This window comes from Eutrigla gurnardus (assembly GCF_963514095.1).
Source record: "Eutrigla gurnardus genome assembly, chromosome: 12".
NCBI lineage: Eukaryota > Metazoa > Chordata > Actinopteri > Perciformes > Triglidae > Eutrigla > Eutrigla gurnardus.
The window spans coordinates 17386898-17405369 of NC_139926.1; the positions used below are offsets into that span (position 1 = coordinate 17386898).

At 41.3% G+C, this 18472-nt stretch overlaps 2 protein-coding genes across 2 annotated transcripts in view; both read left to right on the top strand.

Moving 5' to 3' along the window:
* Nucleotides 1-380: 380 nt before the first annotated feature.
* Nucleotides 381-5212, top strand: tra2b (transformer 2 beta homolog). The gene is made up of 8 exons (XM_084022660.1): nucleotides 381-514; nucleotides 2562-2707; nucleotides 2782-2944; nucleotides 3107-3295; nucleotides 3394-3509; nucleotides 4419-4616; nucleotides 4704-4774; nucleotides 4873-5212. The coding sequence occupies exons 1-8, from the start codon at nucleotides 482-484 to the stop codon at nucleotides 4881-4883; spliced, it is 927 nt and encodes a 308-aa protein (XP_083878786.1). The 5' UTR covers nucleotides 381-481; the 3' UTR covers nucleotides 4884-5212.
* Nucleotides 5213-8237: 3025 nt separating this feature from the next.
* Nucleotides 8238-18472, top strand: part of igf2bp2a (insulin-like growth factor 2 mRNA binding protein 2a) — a 38871-nt gene continuing 28636 nt past the window's right edge. The window contains exons 1-3 of the mRNA XM_084022857.1: nucleotides 8238-8750; nucleotides 8881-9058; nucleotides 10316-10376. Of these exons, the coding sequence (XP_083878983.1) occupies nucleotides 8884-9058; nucleotides 10316-10376 (236 nt within the window). The 5' untranslated portion in view covers nucleotides 8238-8750; nucleotides 8881-8883. The remainder of the gene's footprint in view (nucleotides 8751-8880; nucleotides 9059-10315; nucleotides 10377-18472) is intronic.

Sequence of the window (18472 nt, forward strand, 5' to 3'; positions counted from 1 at the left end):
TCATGTTCTGCTCTCCACTGCCTAAATACAGCTGTGAAAAGGCAAAGTAACACAAATAGATTACAGAAACAGGCAGCCGACACTTGTGTGGCATTGCTTTCCTAGAGCTGACAATGTGTGAAAAACCTGTCTTCTAAAACCTAGCCATAACTTATTAACTCCAGTGTGAAATTATACAATTAGGAAACTGAGACTCACAGGAACCATGCATCATTTGAGAAACAACAACAACAACAACAACAAAAACAACAACAATAATAATAATAATAATAATTTATTTATTTGCACTATTTGCAAATGTATTTCTTGTCAAGGTCATGTGCCCAATACAATGAGGGGAGAAGAGTTTATAGCAGAGAATGTAGTCGCTGCAGCAGCACACACACGCGCCCACGCACGAACCGTTGTTGTTGACCGTAGCTAGCTGCTTAGTACGGCGGCACTAAAATTCGTTATTGTAATATATTAAGTGTCGCTAAAAATGAGCGATAACGACAAGGGTTACGGCGAGCGGGTACGTATTGTCTTTGTGAACGCTTTGTAACGTTTTCATGGAGCTAACCTAAAACGTTTGTGTGGAAATTAAATGGTAACGGTAATGGTCTTCACAAGCATTAGCTAGCTAGTTAGCTCAACTCTCCAGTCGGCACAAATTACCGGCTTATCAATTTAGTTTAAGTTTGGATTTGCTTAAATTAGATCACCAACTTGATCCACAGCCAATGTAACGTTGCAGTAAATCGCGTTATAGCGTCTTTTAATATCCGTTCGCTAAGATAGCTAGCTGGCTAACGCTAGCTGGTCAATGTTAGCTAGGCCCCTGGCTGCTATGACAACCAGCTAGCCAGCCATGTTATTTAAACACCAAACCTGCGATTGATCCATGTTTGTGTGTTTGAATGTTTAATGTATCGTCATTATGTGGAAGCATACAACGTTACGTAACGTTACGCTGGCAAAATGGCGTTGTTTAGGTAACGCCAATAATCGAATAGCTAACGTTAAGTCACTAGATGTAATTTTACGTTAATATAAGGTTAATTCTCCAGACCAAAACTAAAATGACTATTTACAAATTGTTCAATGATACGGTAGTAAGCTGCATTTGCAGATACAGATAACACTAAGATGTCGACTGACTGTGAATTGACATTTGCCAAATTATTTTGAATCTTACATTATGGTTGATCTCATTTTCGATCAATCGACACAACAGCTAACGGTTAACGATTTAAAACGAAAACCAACGGCCTCAAGATGTCTTCTCATTCATCTGCATTAACAGACATTCAGCACTCGTGTCCCCATTGCAATTGCGTTTAAATTACATTAAGTAAATGTTACTACAAGGCCATAATGTGTGTTTATGTTTGCATGTGCTACTGTGTTTAACTGTCGTTTTTTATTTCAAGAAAATGTGCCTTTACTTTGTACTATATGTCCTGTTTATGTGCTGAAGATTGGCTCCAAATATTTCATATCTGTCTTAACAACGCTGATGATGCATGTTGATATAAAAGAGGGCCAGAAGCATCTTGAGGTCGTTCGTAATCAAGCACTGTTTGTGGGGTTTAATCTTGAGTCAATATTATTCACATTCAGTGGTTTAATATACACATTGATGCCTTAGAAGCCACTTGACAAAACCAATTGAACACAATAAATGTGTTGCAAAATAAGAGAAAAAAAGAAACTTAAAAATATAAGGTAATCACGGTTCATATAATTTTATATGGCAGTATTGCTGTTCTGTTTTTATGTCTGACATCCTACAAGATACAAGCGTGCTTCGTGCACTTATCAATGGAAGTGGCCGATATGGCAAAACGGTGAATGAACCACTGAAAGTGAAATATTTATATAACTGAACATTCTTTTTTTTTAAATGTGACATTTCCATGTATGTTATGAGATTATAATAACATTAAGTTGAATGCGGGTGCCATTTTAATTGTAGTCATATATTCTTCATCCTTTTCTTTTTCATAAAGGTTAAGGTTGGACGAAGAAAATGCGGAAGAAGTCCACTTAATTTTCAATAATATGAAGCTCACATGTGTGAAGCTGAATTGTTGAATGCATGCTAAAACATGAGGAGGGAAGAAGTATGGGCAGTGTGTGAGATGGGGGAAGTAAGAAGAAGTAAAACAATTGAAGAAAGAAGAATAATGTGAAGTAATGAAGTTACAGAAATGAAGTTAAGGAAGTAATCTGGATAAGGCCACCGCGCTAAGTAATTTTCTGGTCTGTTTGTCAAATGCGTGCATGTTCTTGTTATTGAATACAGTTAAAATCATTGCAATTTTTACACAACTGAGACATTTCTGTTATTTCATCTTGTGACAATATACTTTAATTGATTAATGTAATCATATTGATGTCATATTATCCATGGCTACAAAAATAGCATTAACCTGCATTCCTAATCCACAATCCTAAATTCTGTTCTTTTCTATGCTTTTCACAGGATAGTTTTAATTACTGCATATAATTACTTAGGCACATTTCTCAGTTGTTGTTTTCGGTGATGCTGATAAGATGTGTGGGTGTGGTTCGTTCAGGACTCTCGCTCTGCATCCAGAAGTGTGAGTCCGCGGGGCTCTGGGAAGTCGGCAAGCCGCTCCCCAGCTCGGTCCCCTGCCCGTTCAAAAGAAGGCTCCCGCCACTCCCGCTCTAAATCTCGGTCTCGGTCCAGGTCCAAATCAGGGTGAGTGACATTTATTTATTCATGTGAATGACCATATAACCAGTATGAATGTTGAAGTGATTCTCTCTATACAGCTCCCACTCCCATCGTGGCTCACGGAGACACTATAGCCGGTCTCGCTCTCGCTCAAGGTCCTATCGTCGCCGATCTCACAGCAGGTCCTACAGTGGTGAGCGTCGGCGCAGGAGCCATAGCCGCTCACCGATGTCCAACCGCCGCAGGCACATCGGCAACCGCGTAAGTGAATCAGCCTTTGCTTGTGTTATTTGTGCATAATGTCTGAATATATTCATCTTAGGTCCACTTCTACATACCCACTTAGAATGTAATACTAAAACTCAAGCTAACACCATTTTGTCTGAAGGACTCTTAAGATCCTCAATATCTTGAAACCTGCAGGCTAATCCAGACCCAAACGGTTGCGTGGGAGTGTTCGGCCTGAGCTTGTACACCACAGAGAGGGATCTGAGGGAAGTCTTCTCTAAATACGGCCCCCTGGCGGATGTCTCTATTGTGTACGACCAGCAGTCGAGGCGCTCCAGGGGCTTTGCTTTCGTCTACTTCGAGAACACTGACGACGCTAAAGAGGTATAAGAACATGAGTAGGATAAATCCCCTCGCATAACATGTTTCTGGAATATTTTCTGGGTATAAAGAGGTAATTTTTGTTGTTTGTTAATTGTCAGGCAAAGGAGCGAGCCAATGGCATGGAGCTGGATGGTCGTAGGATCAGGGTGGACTTCTCCATCACAAAAAGACCCCACACCCCAACCCCTGGAATCTACATGGGCCGACCCACATAGTAAGACATATCATACATATTGAGTGTTTTTGTGGATTAATTAAATTAATTGTAATCTATCAAAGATGATGATGAATGCTGTTTTTGAATGCTTTATTTGTTTTATTTTTCATTCATCAGATGTGACATTGACATAAGTTACCTCAAGGTACATAAACAGAAAATATAATCAAAGTATAAGTAAAAAGTAAAGAATGCTTTAAAGAAAAAAAATAGCATCTGAAACAGTCAGATGACAAAACAACAAAGAACATGCATCACGTTCTGTTTAAGCATAAATAGGACTGTAGATGTGTGTCCATAGTTTCAAGCCATTTAGGCTATTTACATAGTTTAATTGCTCCGAAGTTGTGTAAAATCTCGTAATGGAGCCGATGAGGGAGCATTTAGTTTTCTCTGCTTATAATTTCTTAAGAAATAAAAATCTTAGTGGCTATCTGTCAAATAGAGGGCATTTCTGTAATATCTGGTGCATCAGAGGCCAGTAAGCACTTTCTCCAGAAACTGTATCTTGTGTCATAAGCAGATTTTTTTCCTAATTAATAAATTAATTGACCTAAATCAAAGTTACAAAATAAATGCAGAATACAGCCCTTGACATGTTCAGGTGTATGTTAGCTTGCTGAAAGTCAGAGCTCAGTCGGGTAGAAATAACAGATTATGTGAAACAAGAGCACTTAAATTGAGTTTATTTTAAAAATACAATTTGGGCTGAAAATGCAGACTTGAAGATAACTTTTGTTCAAAGTACAGCCTCTTTGCTATAACATTACAGTAAGCTGAATATAATGTGATAAATTGGCACCTGTCTTTAAATAGAAATGGAATTGTACAAATAGAATAAAACATAACTGTTTGTCTAATTAAGTGGGAAACAGATTCTCACCTTTTGCATTGTCTTCTGTGTAGTGGTGGTGGAGGTGGCGGAGGAGGAGGAGGTGGTGGAGGAGGCGGAGGAGGAGGTGGGGGCGGCAGTGGAAGTGGTCCAAGTGGTCCTCGCCGCAATTCTCGTGACTACGACCGTGGATACGACCGCGGATACGACCGTGGATACGACCGAGGCGGCTATGATCGCTATGACGACAGGGACCACTACAGATCATACCGGTGACTAGATTGAGATAATCAATGGGACATTTCTCCGTTTTTGTTTATTATGCCCTCTGAAAATATGCTTATTTTGTCTTGTTTCAGAAGGAGATCTCCATCCCCATACTACAGAGGGGCTTACAGGTCTCGGTCCAGATCGCGGTCGTATTCTCCCCGTGAGTCCTTTTTTTTTTTTTTTTACAAGTCATTCACACTTTTATTGAGATGTTCAACAGGTAACAATGTGTCTAATGACAAATATTTTGTTCCACAGGTCGCTATTGAAGTTGCTGTCATGTCCCTTCAACTCCCACAGACAGCAAATGTTTGAGTGAAATGATTTCTCTCGGAATAGATCTTCTTTCTTAAGGTGATCGCCATATTTATGTTTGTAACGTAGATGACCTGTTAATATATACTGGGATCAGTTGTGAAGCAATGTCTTTTGGCATGACTCAGCTGACCCCTCATCTTTTTCATTTTAAATGTTGAGGCAACATCTGCCATAACAAAAAAAATAATATATTAATGTTTTTATTAATGTATTTTTTGTATACAAGGATTGAGTGAACATTCATCTTTGAACAGATTAAAAGGAAGATGCACTTTTTTCACTTTGACTCTAGTCCTTCCTTCCAACTTTTATTTATTTTATATATATATATATATATTATATATTTTAAACATTTGCTGCTGCGAGTCTCTTATAATACACACAAATGTGTGTGTCTTTTCTAGTTTTCTGGAAAACCACCATTTAACTTTCCAATCAACAAATAATGACTCTAAAATGCTTTTGTGTTCTTAACTAAAAACTGTCAAAATATATCTAAGCTATCAGGAAAGCTCTTGTTAATTTATATTTATGAAATAAACCAGAACGAGCCCAGAACTTGGAAATAAACACATGAATGATATATCCAACTGACAGAAAAACATACTTGAACTAGAGACCAGCGTGCGATGGGATCACATCAGATGCAATGCCAAATCTGGCCATGGGCATATAGTAGGGGGGCTGATGGCCCCTTTTCACTTCCCACCCCCCGACTTCCAGTGCTCTTGCTCAGACCACGCCCATCTTCATACTCTGCTTTCATTTTGACCTCGACTACACACCTGTAAAATGTTGTCCAGTCAGAAAAACATACACCTGACTGCTGTTAATTTCCACTAGGTGTTTGCCTTGATCGCACACACACTCTCACCGGGGAAAATAACAGTTGATGCAGCTGCCAATAAATATGGGTAAATGCCTCAGTAAAGGGCCTCCTTATGTAATTAACCCTGAGGAGATTATTAAGACAAATGCATATTTCCTTAGTTTGGTTCAAGACCTTTGACTCTTTGCCTACATCTTAGATTCTTCCAAAAATGTAAGTATTAATGGAATGTGAAACGAATATAGCAACTCAGTCTGACTATCAAGCCAATATTCCCTGACCAGAAGCTGTAAATCTAAGTCAGATTTACAGCTTCTGATTTAAATGCCACTGAATATCTGTAAGGGTGTACAAGGTTAAAAGTATATACAGTAAACGTGTGTTGAATGTTAATCTGTTGGCACTTTTTATAGGCATTGAACAAACCATATAAGTAAATACACCTAATTTCACCAAGCACAGTGTTTAAAGTACAGCTCAACATGTGGTGACACAAGAGCTGCCAAGTCTAACATCTACCCCTACTGGACACACAGTAGTACATGATAAACTGAATCACTTGTGGAGTCTGGGTTTATTGTTGCCTGTAGTTTAAAGGGACGGTTTATCACAATTATTAAAAAGAAATCTCACTTTCATCCTCTGGGATCAAGCACGACAGATGGTTTTAGTTGTCCATGTTTTGAAATATTTTGTGGTCCCTCCCTTCACCCCCAATGTGACGGCGGTGAATGGTTTGTGGGTTAAGCAATTTAAAGGTATTAGGTATCCTGTACAAAATGTATTGATGCACTATATGATGAAGTTTAATGTAATTTACCTAAATTATTCTCATTCTATTTTACTTTCAAGTTTTTAGCATATGCTTTACATGCAAATTTAAAAAAAAAAAACTAAAAAAAGTTGTACGTTTTCATACCTTTTCAATCTTAATTTGTTTTTATGCTATTGTTTGAAGGGTTATTTTATCCAATCCCACCCTGTCTGTTAATGTTTTTCATTCGTATAATGTGTTGTTCTTAACCATGGTTTCATTCATAGGTATTCATTTTCTGCAAAGAGAGAAAATGTAACGCAGAGGTATGATAAAGAAGAAAAAGACAGATCTGACAACACCTTGTAACCTGTCTGTCTATTTCTCTCCCTCTTCTACCCTTAATCTAGACTAAATGTATGTGTGTCATTAGTTCTGGTCACCAGGTCGCTCTGTTTTCCCTAATGTCACATCCCTTTCAGTTCTGATTCATCTTCCTTTCTTAGTGGAAATCATTCGGGGCTGTGATCTCACCTTAGTTGTGCAAAGCATGTTAACTCAACTCAGCTTTCCAGTCGATTAATTCACATGAGACACATACAAAGGAATCGAGGAGACGCTTCTCAAGAAACCGATAAGACATGTCCTAACGCTAAAGTAAACAAAGTGCCCAACAAGGAAAGGGTGGCAACAATTCCTGTTAAATTCCATTTAAATGGTGATGCAAAGTGACGTATGCTTAAAGGCCATAACTGGATTTCGTTTCATTTACAAATAGGAAGAGTTATAAAAAAATAATAAATGAAGATGGTCACGACCGAGTGCAGTCCAATGAATGGGTGTCAGCTGGCAGCAGAGAGGACATCAACGTTGTTAGCATGTCATCAGGAAAGTAACTAAAGAGCTGTTTTGTAAATAGGCCGCAGCTTTGACATTCCTCTGTTAACACACTGACGTAAACACACGGCGAGGCTGCTGCTGCTGCTGCTGCTGCTGCTGCTGGCACTCTCCACTACAGTAGGGTGGCAGTAATGTTCCAAGGCGCCTGCCGGTCACATGTAGAAACACTGTAGGCAGAAGGCTCCTCCCCCTTGGTAACTTGTGTAGGTACATATCCATGCGTGAAGCACTGCGGCCTGTTCCTCGTCGCCCTGCAGCGGCCCTTCCCCTTTTAGCCTACGTCTCGGCTTTTGTTTTGAAATCCACCATACTTACTCATTGGCTCAGCTGCGTTGCTACCTTCCGACATGACAAAAAAAAAAGAAGAAAAAAGGGTTCCATACCATGAGTATTCATGCATAGGGACCCCCCTCCCCATCCCCCTCTCTACCATGAAGAGCCAGGAATCCCCTCACGTCTCCTTATCAGCATCTAAAAATAAATATTTGCTCAGTTTTACACTTGGATCCATTATTACTTTCCACGGACTCAATGCAAAGCGGACGTATCATCTCACCTTTAATAAACACCGTGTGAAGCTGCAGGTCCGAGGTCTTTAATCAGTGACTCCGGTGCAAAAACAATATTGTTTATTTAGATATACAAGGACAGAATGTACAAGAATGGTTTCACTTTCTGTATTGTTTTCAAATAAGTCTTTATTTTTTTTCTTATTTATTTACAGTTGTATAAATGTAGCTAAATCCTGAAAAAGATCATAAACATTTTCACATTTTTTTTTCATTTATAACAGGATAATATCAAAAGCAGGCATCCGTGACGAGGTTTGGACCCCCGGTGTACACACGGCTCCATAAATCCATATTTCTGGGTCTCATAAATACATAAAAAGCAAACGTGGGGATCAGTGACACTGGTTGGGTCGACAAATACAATGACAACGACTTGATTTTACACACACAGTAGCCCCTTTTTTTTCTCACTCCCCCAGCCTGGAGGGACCCAAGGCACGGCCCTTATTATGATTTGATGAAATAACCTCTCTGCCTCTTTTAAGCCCATCCCTTTGCTGAATGTACCCAGTGATCACCATGCCACTTCCATATCCCAATGTAGGCTACTTTCCACGCCGGAGAACCGGGACTGATCCCCACATGCACCTCCAAACATTTTTTTCTTGTGATTTTTCAGGGAGATTTTATTTAGAGGCGGTGCTTGTTGGCTCCAGAGTAGCGTCGTAACGACACTTTTTTCCCCCAGTCCCTGTTAAAAGAGTTAGACCGGGGCCAGAGTTGGTGCTGGGGGGTCGCCTATAGTTTAGTAATTTCCTGGGGGGTAATTGCTGCGCTTTTTTTTTAATCCCATCAGATTTTCTATTATTTCATTTTTTGAATTTTTCTACTTCTCTGAAATATCGCCACTCTTTAAGATCTGATAGCCCCTTCGAGATTTGTTTCCCTTTCAGATCATGAACAAACTATATGTTGGGAATTTAAGTCCTTCGGTCACTGTCGAGGACTTAAAGGAGCTCTTTGGGGAGAGGAAGCTGCCAGTGGCCGACCAGGTCCTGCTGAAATCCGGCTATGCTTTTGTGGACTTCCCCGACCAGAACTCGGCCATAAAGGCTATAGAGACTCTTTCTGGTAAGTGTGGATTTGATAAGTGATGCTGCTGGTGACAGGAGAAAAAAAAAAATTCACAGCCGAGTCAAACTGCGAGATCAGGTTAAAAAAAAAAAAAAAACACGATGGCTCGGGGTGTCCAAAATGTGAAATAATAGTCATTGCTTGTCTTCTTCTTATTATCATAAGGCTATTTGGATGTTCGGGACAGTGTTTGCGATCACATCCGTGTGCCATCGGAGTTCAGATGAACGCTCAGCCATGCACGCTCCGACACAAATCGGATAATTTATCGATCACAGGACACACTCGGGGCTTTAGTGCCCGTTTGCCTAAAGAAAACACGAGCCCTCGCGACGCTATCAACGCGCACAATATCCTATATTTCGGAGATTCCGATAGTGTGGGGCGATACTTTGCAATCACCCGCTGGAATGTATGGGATGGTCTGATGCTTCGGGTAGGCATAATTATTTTTCACTTATTTTTTATCTTGATTTTATTGAAGAGAGCAGAGCGACGCGACCGTGGAAAACTTGTCAGATCCATGATCCTCTGGTGTCTGGCTATGTTTTTACGAGGTGTCTTGGAGGTGGGTCACGGGGGTCCGGAGGAAAGAGCTAATAAACAGGTAGCTGAGGGGGGACGAGGTGAGACGCTAATTCCGTGCTGCGCCAGGCCACTCATAATAACGAAAAGCCCGTGTACAAGCTTCGCCGAGGAGCGCTTCAAATGCAACACAACCACCCCCCCCCTCGGGGCTGAGACAACGCGGATAATTAAGAAACACCTACCTAGGAATAGAAAGAGTAGGCTACAAGTCATTGTCCTTTTAAAAAAACATCCCTTCTTTTGATGTTGCATTCTTTACTGAGAGCAGAAACAAATACCCCTCATTGCACAGTGGAGGGTTGTGGGAGTGGAAAGCATGGCTGCCTACACCCCCCCCCCCCCCCCCCCCCCCAACACACCCCCCCTCCCTCCATATTCTATAAGCTTATCATGCTTCATTTTGGCGCCGCTCAATTGTGACCCATCATAAATGTCACACTGTGGTTGTTTTAATCCAAACATACCCAGTTTATCCGCACAACGCGCCCGCGTACACTACTTTGTGTGTGTGTCTGTGTGTGTGTGTGTGTAGGGGGGTTGGCTGGTTTGAATGAGGACGCACCTACTTGGTGAAGTGATTCAAAGTGTTGCTGTGTTGGCCTTACCAGTTGGCGTTGTTGCCCATGACACACGGCTAATGTTGCACTATAATTTTCGTCCCTACAGGTAAAGTTGAATTACATGGGAAGGTGATAGAGGTAGACTACTCTGTTCCCAAAAAACTAAGGTAGGCCTTCAATCTGACGCACACACACACATACACACACCACTAACACACCCACGCATTGTGTCATACGCCTATACTGTACCCCATGGCAGACTGTGACCTGTAGGCTTCCGCTGTGAAATATAGTACGCGGATTTTTCCCTCTTCTCTCGGCTTTTGTGTGATTTTTTTCTTTCTTTTTTTTTTTTAACAAGACTGTAGTTGTTGTATATCTTGGCGTTAGAAATGTCATTGCGATCAAACAAAAGCAAGAAAGGCGACAAAGAAGCGGTTTAGTCCCAACATCCGCAGAACACACGTTGCCTGCTGCTGCTGTATCGCGTGATCTGCGGCAAGGCCCATCCCACTGTGAGGCACGGACACACGCACACACCCGTGCATACGTGTAATAATTGCATCGTAATTGAGTCTCTCATATTTGGCATGTAATCAGACGTCCATAAAGGCACACATATATAGTTCGTTTCCCCCGCGAGGCTGGTTTCCCCTGCATGTGAGCGATAAAGTTAGGTTTCATTATTGACTGTAACGCTGCAATGCACGATGGGTTGCATACCAATCAGCTGAGGCTCCTCTCTGGTTACTGTATGCATGTGTGTGTATGTACGGCTTACGTGTGTGCGTGCGCGTGTGCGTGAGCGCGCGCCAGTTTGTGCGTGCGAAGCTCAAATTGAAGGTTTGTGAGGGAAATCTATAGGTCAACCCTGAACTCCAGTACACCGCCGTCACGTGTTGTGCTTTTGTGTCAGCGTGTCCACGCAGCGTATGGACTCGAGCAATTCCGAGAGCCTTTTTAATTGCATGGAAATAACAATTAAACATGTTTCCCCCCGCGCGTAATGCGTAATAAACTAGGTTTCGTTTGTGCAGCCTACACACTCTCGCCACGTATTGTCCCACCCCCTCTTTCTTCCTCTCACAACAATGCCTTTAGCTTTAAGGAAAGACTACATTGCGTGACAAAAAGGTAAATATTCAAGCCCCTTGTGGAGGAACACGTGACCCATACTTTATGCGCTTCCAGCAGAGTCCTCCCCCTTTTCAGTGCAGGCTACACTTTCCTGCCTTACAGCTCTCCCTTCTTTTCTTTTTTTGTTGTTTTTGTTTTGCTACACCTTAGAGGGGGGAAACCCCGTATGTTTGAAATGTTAAACAGTCGATTTGGTGAGTTTACCCTCGCTTTATGGCTCGAGCTGAGGGCGTGCATGGTGTAAAAAAGCTCGCGCCACTCCCCACAGCGAGTGTGCACGTAGGCCAAGGCAATGTTGGGAGAGCCTCATAATGGCTGCCATGATGGCCCCGCACGCTGCACGGCTATAGGTGGAACCAGAGCATACGTGTGTGTGTGTGTGCGCGCCTGCGTGTGTAGCGTGGAGCTGCCGGACGCGCGTGCACGTTAGCAGGGGCCTTTAAAGCCACGTCTTCGCCATGTCAGTTATGGTCGACGTGAGCGCAGCGGTTGAGACGTACAGGTGTTCATTTTGAATCCGTGCGGAAGTGGAAATTGAATTTACCGTTGAAGGCTCCCTGCAGTTGTTCTATGTCATTTATTTAGAGTTTCTGTCTATTTATGTCAGAAATATTTACACTGATTTAAAATGTAAAGCTTTAAATGCATATTTTTTTGTGTTTGTCGTAATTTATAAATGCCCACATTAACATTGTTTTTAATTAATTTATGATTTTAATAAGTAAGTTGTCTCAGATAAATTGAGAAATAACCTTTATATTTAATAATACTGGTTTGGAATACTCTAAACAAATTTTCCTTTATGTAGATAATACTATAATAATTATAAGTATTGTTATGGATTTGATTTTAATATAAATATATATGCACATATAAAGTTTCTATAAGTTTTCAATAATCACAGGGCTTTTGTTTTGTTATTTAGCAGCTTTGTGAGCTTCAGGCCTGCTGAAATTTCTGGGGTTTTGTGAGACTGCTGAGTTTGAGCTACAGTTTGCTGTTTACTGCTACTGTTTGTTTCTATATGTGTGTGCAATGTTTTCAGTGTGCTGATAGGCATAGTGGGATTTACTATTTAATTATGTCCAATTTCAAAGACAAAACATCTGTTTGTTTATGATGCTTTCTTTGTTATAACATGTTGTTTGTTGATGGGTTTATTCTGTTAGATTGGGCCTTTTTAAATGCAACTTCAAACAACCTGGAAAAGATAACAGTTTAAATTGTTCTGCTGTTATTTAAATGTTATTTCACTGATATACATTTTATATGTTGATATTTCAAATTGGTTAAAAGGTGTCAACTCTCATATTATTTTGATATGAGTAAAGGTAAACTATCTTTTTGATTGAATTTGTAAAAGCTTTTGATGTTCTTTTCATGAAATAATTAGTTTTACTCTATCAGTAATATTTCAAATTGATTTTAAGAAATTGTCAGGGTTATTTTTTATTATAAAAGATTGATTTGATCAGTGTTATAATCATGTCAGTTAGTTAATATTAAATTACTTTGTATTTCAGTGCTGAAATAACTGTTATTCCAACGAATTAAATATTTGTTTTATCTAAGCGAGTAAAACATTTTCTGAAACTTGATATTTAATTATTATGATCACCTGAGTTTGAAAAAAAGAACTCTAATTATAATTCTAATAATATGAAATAATCAAAACAACAAAACTCAAAACATAAATAACTAAATATAGAATGTAGATTATGTGGACAATAGGTTTACATTTTTAATCGTTATTTAATGTATATTGTCTACATTTGATTAGAAGAATGACTCATATTTTGATACGTTTGTTTACTCAAACCAAAAAAAATAATTCTTGCATTGTGCTTATATATTTTTTAAATGCTGGCTTATTTTGTTGTCGGGGAAACAATATTTGTTCTTCCCCCTGCAACGCTTCCTTATTAAGCTAAGCATGTGGCTGGGTCTGATGAAACAGACTGTGACTTGGTGTTAATTGATAATGGCACTACATAAACAATATTCTATTAAATAGGGGAGGCGGGGAAGGTGTGGACAAAGCAACTGACACGACCCCCCTCTGTGAGCCTGATCAATGAGTAATATTGAGCATGTGAAGACAGCCCTGTTGTTGCGAGGCAAACACTTTTAAAAATATCTTCCCGAGAAGTGTACAAGTTGTTTACTTGCTTGTTTAGCCACTGATAGCAAGACATACAGTCCTCTCTCCCCTTAATTCTCTCTCCACACCTTTGACTTAACCTGGAGTGAAACTGTGCCTCCGATAAACGTGATGAATCTGTGATTGAGCGCTAACCCGTGTGTTACACCCCATTAGGCTGCATCCCAATAAACGCAGGTTGAGCCGTTTGTGCTCTGCATATAAATCCAAGCTCGCTGCTCATTGTTGTTTGATGAAGCTAAGTTGATTGCAAGACCCCCTTTTTTTTCTCCTTGCAAAAGGATACCAACTAAGACATGGGTGTAAACATCTGCATTGCACCACAGTGGTGCACATGTGTGAGTTGGGTCGTCGCTGCATACCGAGTCAAAACAGCGAAATAGGATAGCCATCAGTTGATCCACTCCGAATCCATTAATACTCCCCAGTTGATCCTGGGTGTAGGGGAAGCTCTCCAGTTCAGACTATGGTTTTTGTGTGGAGAGATAGCAGGAGGCACTGCACTGCTGCCCCTCCAGAGCCGCATCCGCTGCACCCTCCTCCGGACTCCCCGTGCCTCCCCTCACCTGTATGCCAGGAGGGATCGCACCAAGAAATCAGTTTTTTTTGGAGTGAGGGTAGCTGAGACTCTCTCAACTATGATTCGTGCCTTACAGAGCATCGTCTGTGTGTGTATGTTGTGTTTTACTTGCTGTCTCAGGTCTAAGTGGAAACATACTCACTCACAGTGTCTTTGATTGAGCCGCTATTGTGTGAGAAACAAAATCCTCACGAGGTGTGAAAAAATAATGCCAAATGAGAAAGTTCTTCATTAACACTTCTAGAAATAATGACTATGCATTGTCAGGTATCGGCTGAACCCGTTTTTTTTTGTGAGTGAGTGTGTCCAAGCCGGTGCATTTAAATTCAGCCCTTCTCCCAACACGGCTGAATTTGTATAGCAATTATTAAGTTTTTCATGAAAGCGGAGTAGTGTATTTTTTCTCCTCCTGAAGTGATAACAGACAGTGCAACAGAGCATATAGCTTAAGGGAGCGTCGAGATAAGATGTGAGGGAATTGTAAATTCATTGTGTGCCTATCAGACCTGCGGGATCACTGTTTAAGCTCCACAACTGTTGGATTTTTTTTTTTTTATTAAAACAGACATTTGCATGTGCATCACAGAAGCAGCCGTAGAAGGTTAATTTCTCAGCGAGCTGTCATTCACATCCCACTCCAACCTGCTGCACAAGTAACACGTTACTGCACAGTTACGCTCATTACAACCAGGAGTTCTAATCGGCCCTCAGGATCGCCGGTGAGGAGTCGTGGAAGGTGTGGCCGAGTTAAGGAGGATTTCTCCCGCTGACCGTCTCAAGTCTAGCATTTTTCTAGCATTTTTCTGCTCATACGAAATCACCAAAATATACAAGTGATGAGAGAAGTAGAACAGGGCTCGGAGATGAGGAACAACATCCCCTCCTGTTTGTATTTGTGAGCCGACTCGTTACCTCTCAGTATTGAGCGATGAGAGTGAAGAAGAGATGGTAAGAGTTAAATAAACCCTCATTGATTAGAGATGAGAGGCATGAAGCCTCCTTGAGCTGAGCCACCGAAGCCATTTCTCTTCATTGTCAGCGGCTTGTTGAAGTCGGCTCCTAGTAGAAAATTAGAAAGTTCAATTCTTCTAACATACCATGTGACCGCCGTAGCGATCGTCTACAAGATAGGCCAGCATCGCTTAAAGGTGTTTGAGGATGCTGTTTCTGCTAAGCAGGTTTTGATGAATTGCTGGAATCTCAAATGTGAATATTTAATGAATTATAAATAATGATTATGAGCAGCGCAGTTTGTACCCAAGTTCTTTTTTTTGGGGGGGGAAGTAATTTGAAGATGTAACAGCTGCTCTGTCTCTCCTTCCTTTTCTATATCTCTCTGTTGCTCAGTCTGTGTGTGTGTGTGTGTGTGTGTGTGTGTGTGTGTGTGTGCAGCATGCGGATGAGTGTGTGGACTGTATCTACATGTAGATATGTTCACATGGAGCTCGAGTGCAACACTGGAGAAACGATGGCTGTAAAATGCCAACTGAATAAAAAATCTCCATGCTGGATGTGAACTTTCCTGCTTCTCACCCCTCGGTGTGCCGGTGCTCCCACTGGGCACCCGAGGGTGTGGTTTTCGTCAAAAGGATGGGCAGCTGAGAAGCACAGCAGGTGGCATTTCTCACACAGCCAGACCCCGTCCTTGTCCCATATCAACACCGCATAACCCGGCTGGAACATTATAGCTCTGATGGGTCTTGAACAGGTGAAATGAATATGGCGAAAACTCCCAACAGCCAATCAGGGTGAGCCACGGGCCGTAATGCTTAGGCGCAGCCAATCCCATGCTAGCAGGTTGAGTGGTAGGGATCGAGGCCCATGAGGAGGCTCTGTTACACTGGCTTAGAGCCTCATGTTGGGAATGCTGTTGGCCGGAAGCTTCTCCCAGGTCAGATGTTCATCTGAATCTTTGTGTCTTGCACATTTCTCTGTGTTTTGCCTTGCTTTTAACGTTCCACTTGGAGGCGTGGCCACGGGGCCACCTTTAATCTGATTGCCCCCCCCTTTAAAATCAGAAGGCAATAGCTGGCTTATTATTATCGGGGTACAGGCCCAGGGACCCTGGACTTGATCCTCTTCATGAAGTAAATGTTAACATTTGTTGTTGGAAAGTAAAATGACTAAAAGAGACACAAAACAATCACAGAGATGCAAAATGACCACAAAAGAATCAAAACAACCAAAAAGAGACAATTTCCCACAAAAAAACATCCCTAAAATGCACAAAACTGATTATTATTGCAGTCTGTCAGGGAGGACACATTGTACTCAAGGCAGGACCCGGTTGGACCTCATGTTTGTAATTAAACAAAGTAACTTGAAACTGCAACTTTGGTAACGTAACTTTGACCAACGTGAGATTAAATGGTAACTACACCCTCAAATTCTGCTAGAACCTTCTCTTCCTGCATGTTTTAAAAGAAAACAACAACAAAAAAGGGCAGAGAAGTGAAGAGCAGCGACTGTAGCAACATCGTGGCCAAAATTTTACCAAACTAATTTTTAAATATTAGCTACAAGCTAATTTTGAGCAGGAAAAGCTGTTTTATTAGTCACTGCATGAATCATATTGCAACAAGAATCTGTGTAGTTATGTGAACAGTGGAAGAGAATTTAGTGGGTAGTTCCTCCTTAACTCCTTTAGCTCTGTTTGGCCTAACGGCAATACACTGAAATGCGAGATGGGATGCATTGAAAAGCAAAGTTCGGCGTTATTCTCACAACTGGCACCTTCCTTGTTCGACTGTTTGAGGCCGGATGATTTTCACTCATTTTACAAATGTGCCCTTCTTCTTTAAAGGGACATTGTGTAACATTTTAAGTCATTTATTAGCTAAAATCAATACCATTATTCATAAATAGGTCCTCATAAGTGTATAATTACCTCTGCCAATAATCTGATTTATCCTCGTAAGCAAATCATTTCTTATTTGTGTTTACATTGGACGGGTAAGTCCTCAGGAGGCTTCCATGTCGTTCCACCATATTGAAGAAGGGACATCATGCTTAAACGCGATTTCCTTCAGAGTCAGCGTGAATGAAAGGAGATCACATCAGCGAGAGGCGTTTTTCAGGACATACAGGGTGCGAACGCACGGTAGCGACTTCTACCGACTTTTTCATCCCCCTGTGATGCAGCCATTCCTGGACACTGGCGAGCCCACGTTCACTTCCCCCTGGAGCTCCTGGAGAGTTTTACGGAGCTTTGTTATCGACCCGTAGTGGACGACTTCTTGCCTTTTACAGTCAGTGTTGTAGAGCAATATAATGTAATATGTAATTCCTACACACCGTCGCTTTAAAGGTGCACAGTATGTAATCGGGAGCGTTTTGATTGCTTCTGAATGGCTCTCAATATGGCGATGCCTGTGCTGGCGGCTTGTAGCTAACGTTGGCCAAATGGACTTTAATTGGGAAATAGACTGTGCGACTGTGTGTGGCTAATTTTTTGCAAGTGAGGGAACTTCCCAGTACAAAGACTTGAATAGCCATCATATTAAGCATTAAGCCCTAATAGTAGCATCATAAACTACACTCATAGCTGAATCTGTTCATGTGAATGGAGGCGAGGTTAAAGGAAACGTTAGTGCGCTTGCTCTATGGGCCTCATTAATGTAGAAGATCGCAAGATTTTTTTTTTTAAACACGAAAGACAAATTTTTTTTGCTTTATGCTCCACTGAGTAACTTTCATGGGAAAGAATGGAGCACCGCCTCCGACGCATATCCAGTCCTCTCTATAGATCCACGTTCTGTAAGTGTATAAGCTACTGCAAACATGCGGACGCAGAGTGTCTACGCTGAGGAGGAAGTGGAGGGCGGGTGCTACGACGCTGCCGGTCAGCACGCCGTTATAAGCTGCAGCCGCCCTATGACAGCAGTGTTAGCCAGTGGAGCACGCTCACATGCACAAAAGCTAAAAGCACGCGCAACCAACAAAGCGGGGAGAAGCTCGGATAACAACACACAGAGGGGGAGCAACTTCATGCTCAGCTCAGGTCTACATTAGTCCACCATATCTCAGCATAGTAAATACTCATTTTCTGCTATATTAATGCTCTAAATGTTGTTTATTGCTCCATTAAACCCACTACCCCTGTGTGCCTCGCTTATTAAAATCTTTTTAAACCTGCCCCATGGTGCCAGGAACATCCAGGGATGGTGTAATGATACAAAATAATATGCATGGGTTGTTTCATATAAGCCATTTCCCCACATGTAGATTTTTCGTTTTGTTTTTTTGTCATCTCTCTGAGAAGCAGCAAATGTTCGAAAGGTGCAGTCTTCTGACATTTACGGTGCCTATATTTGGGAGCGAAAACTGTGCCGTTGCGCTCGTGAATATGTGTGTCCGTGTGTGTTTACAGGTAGCGCTGTATTCAG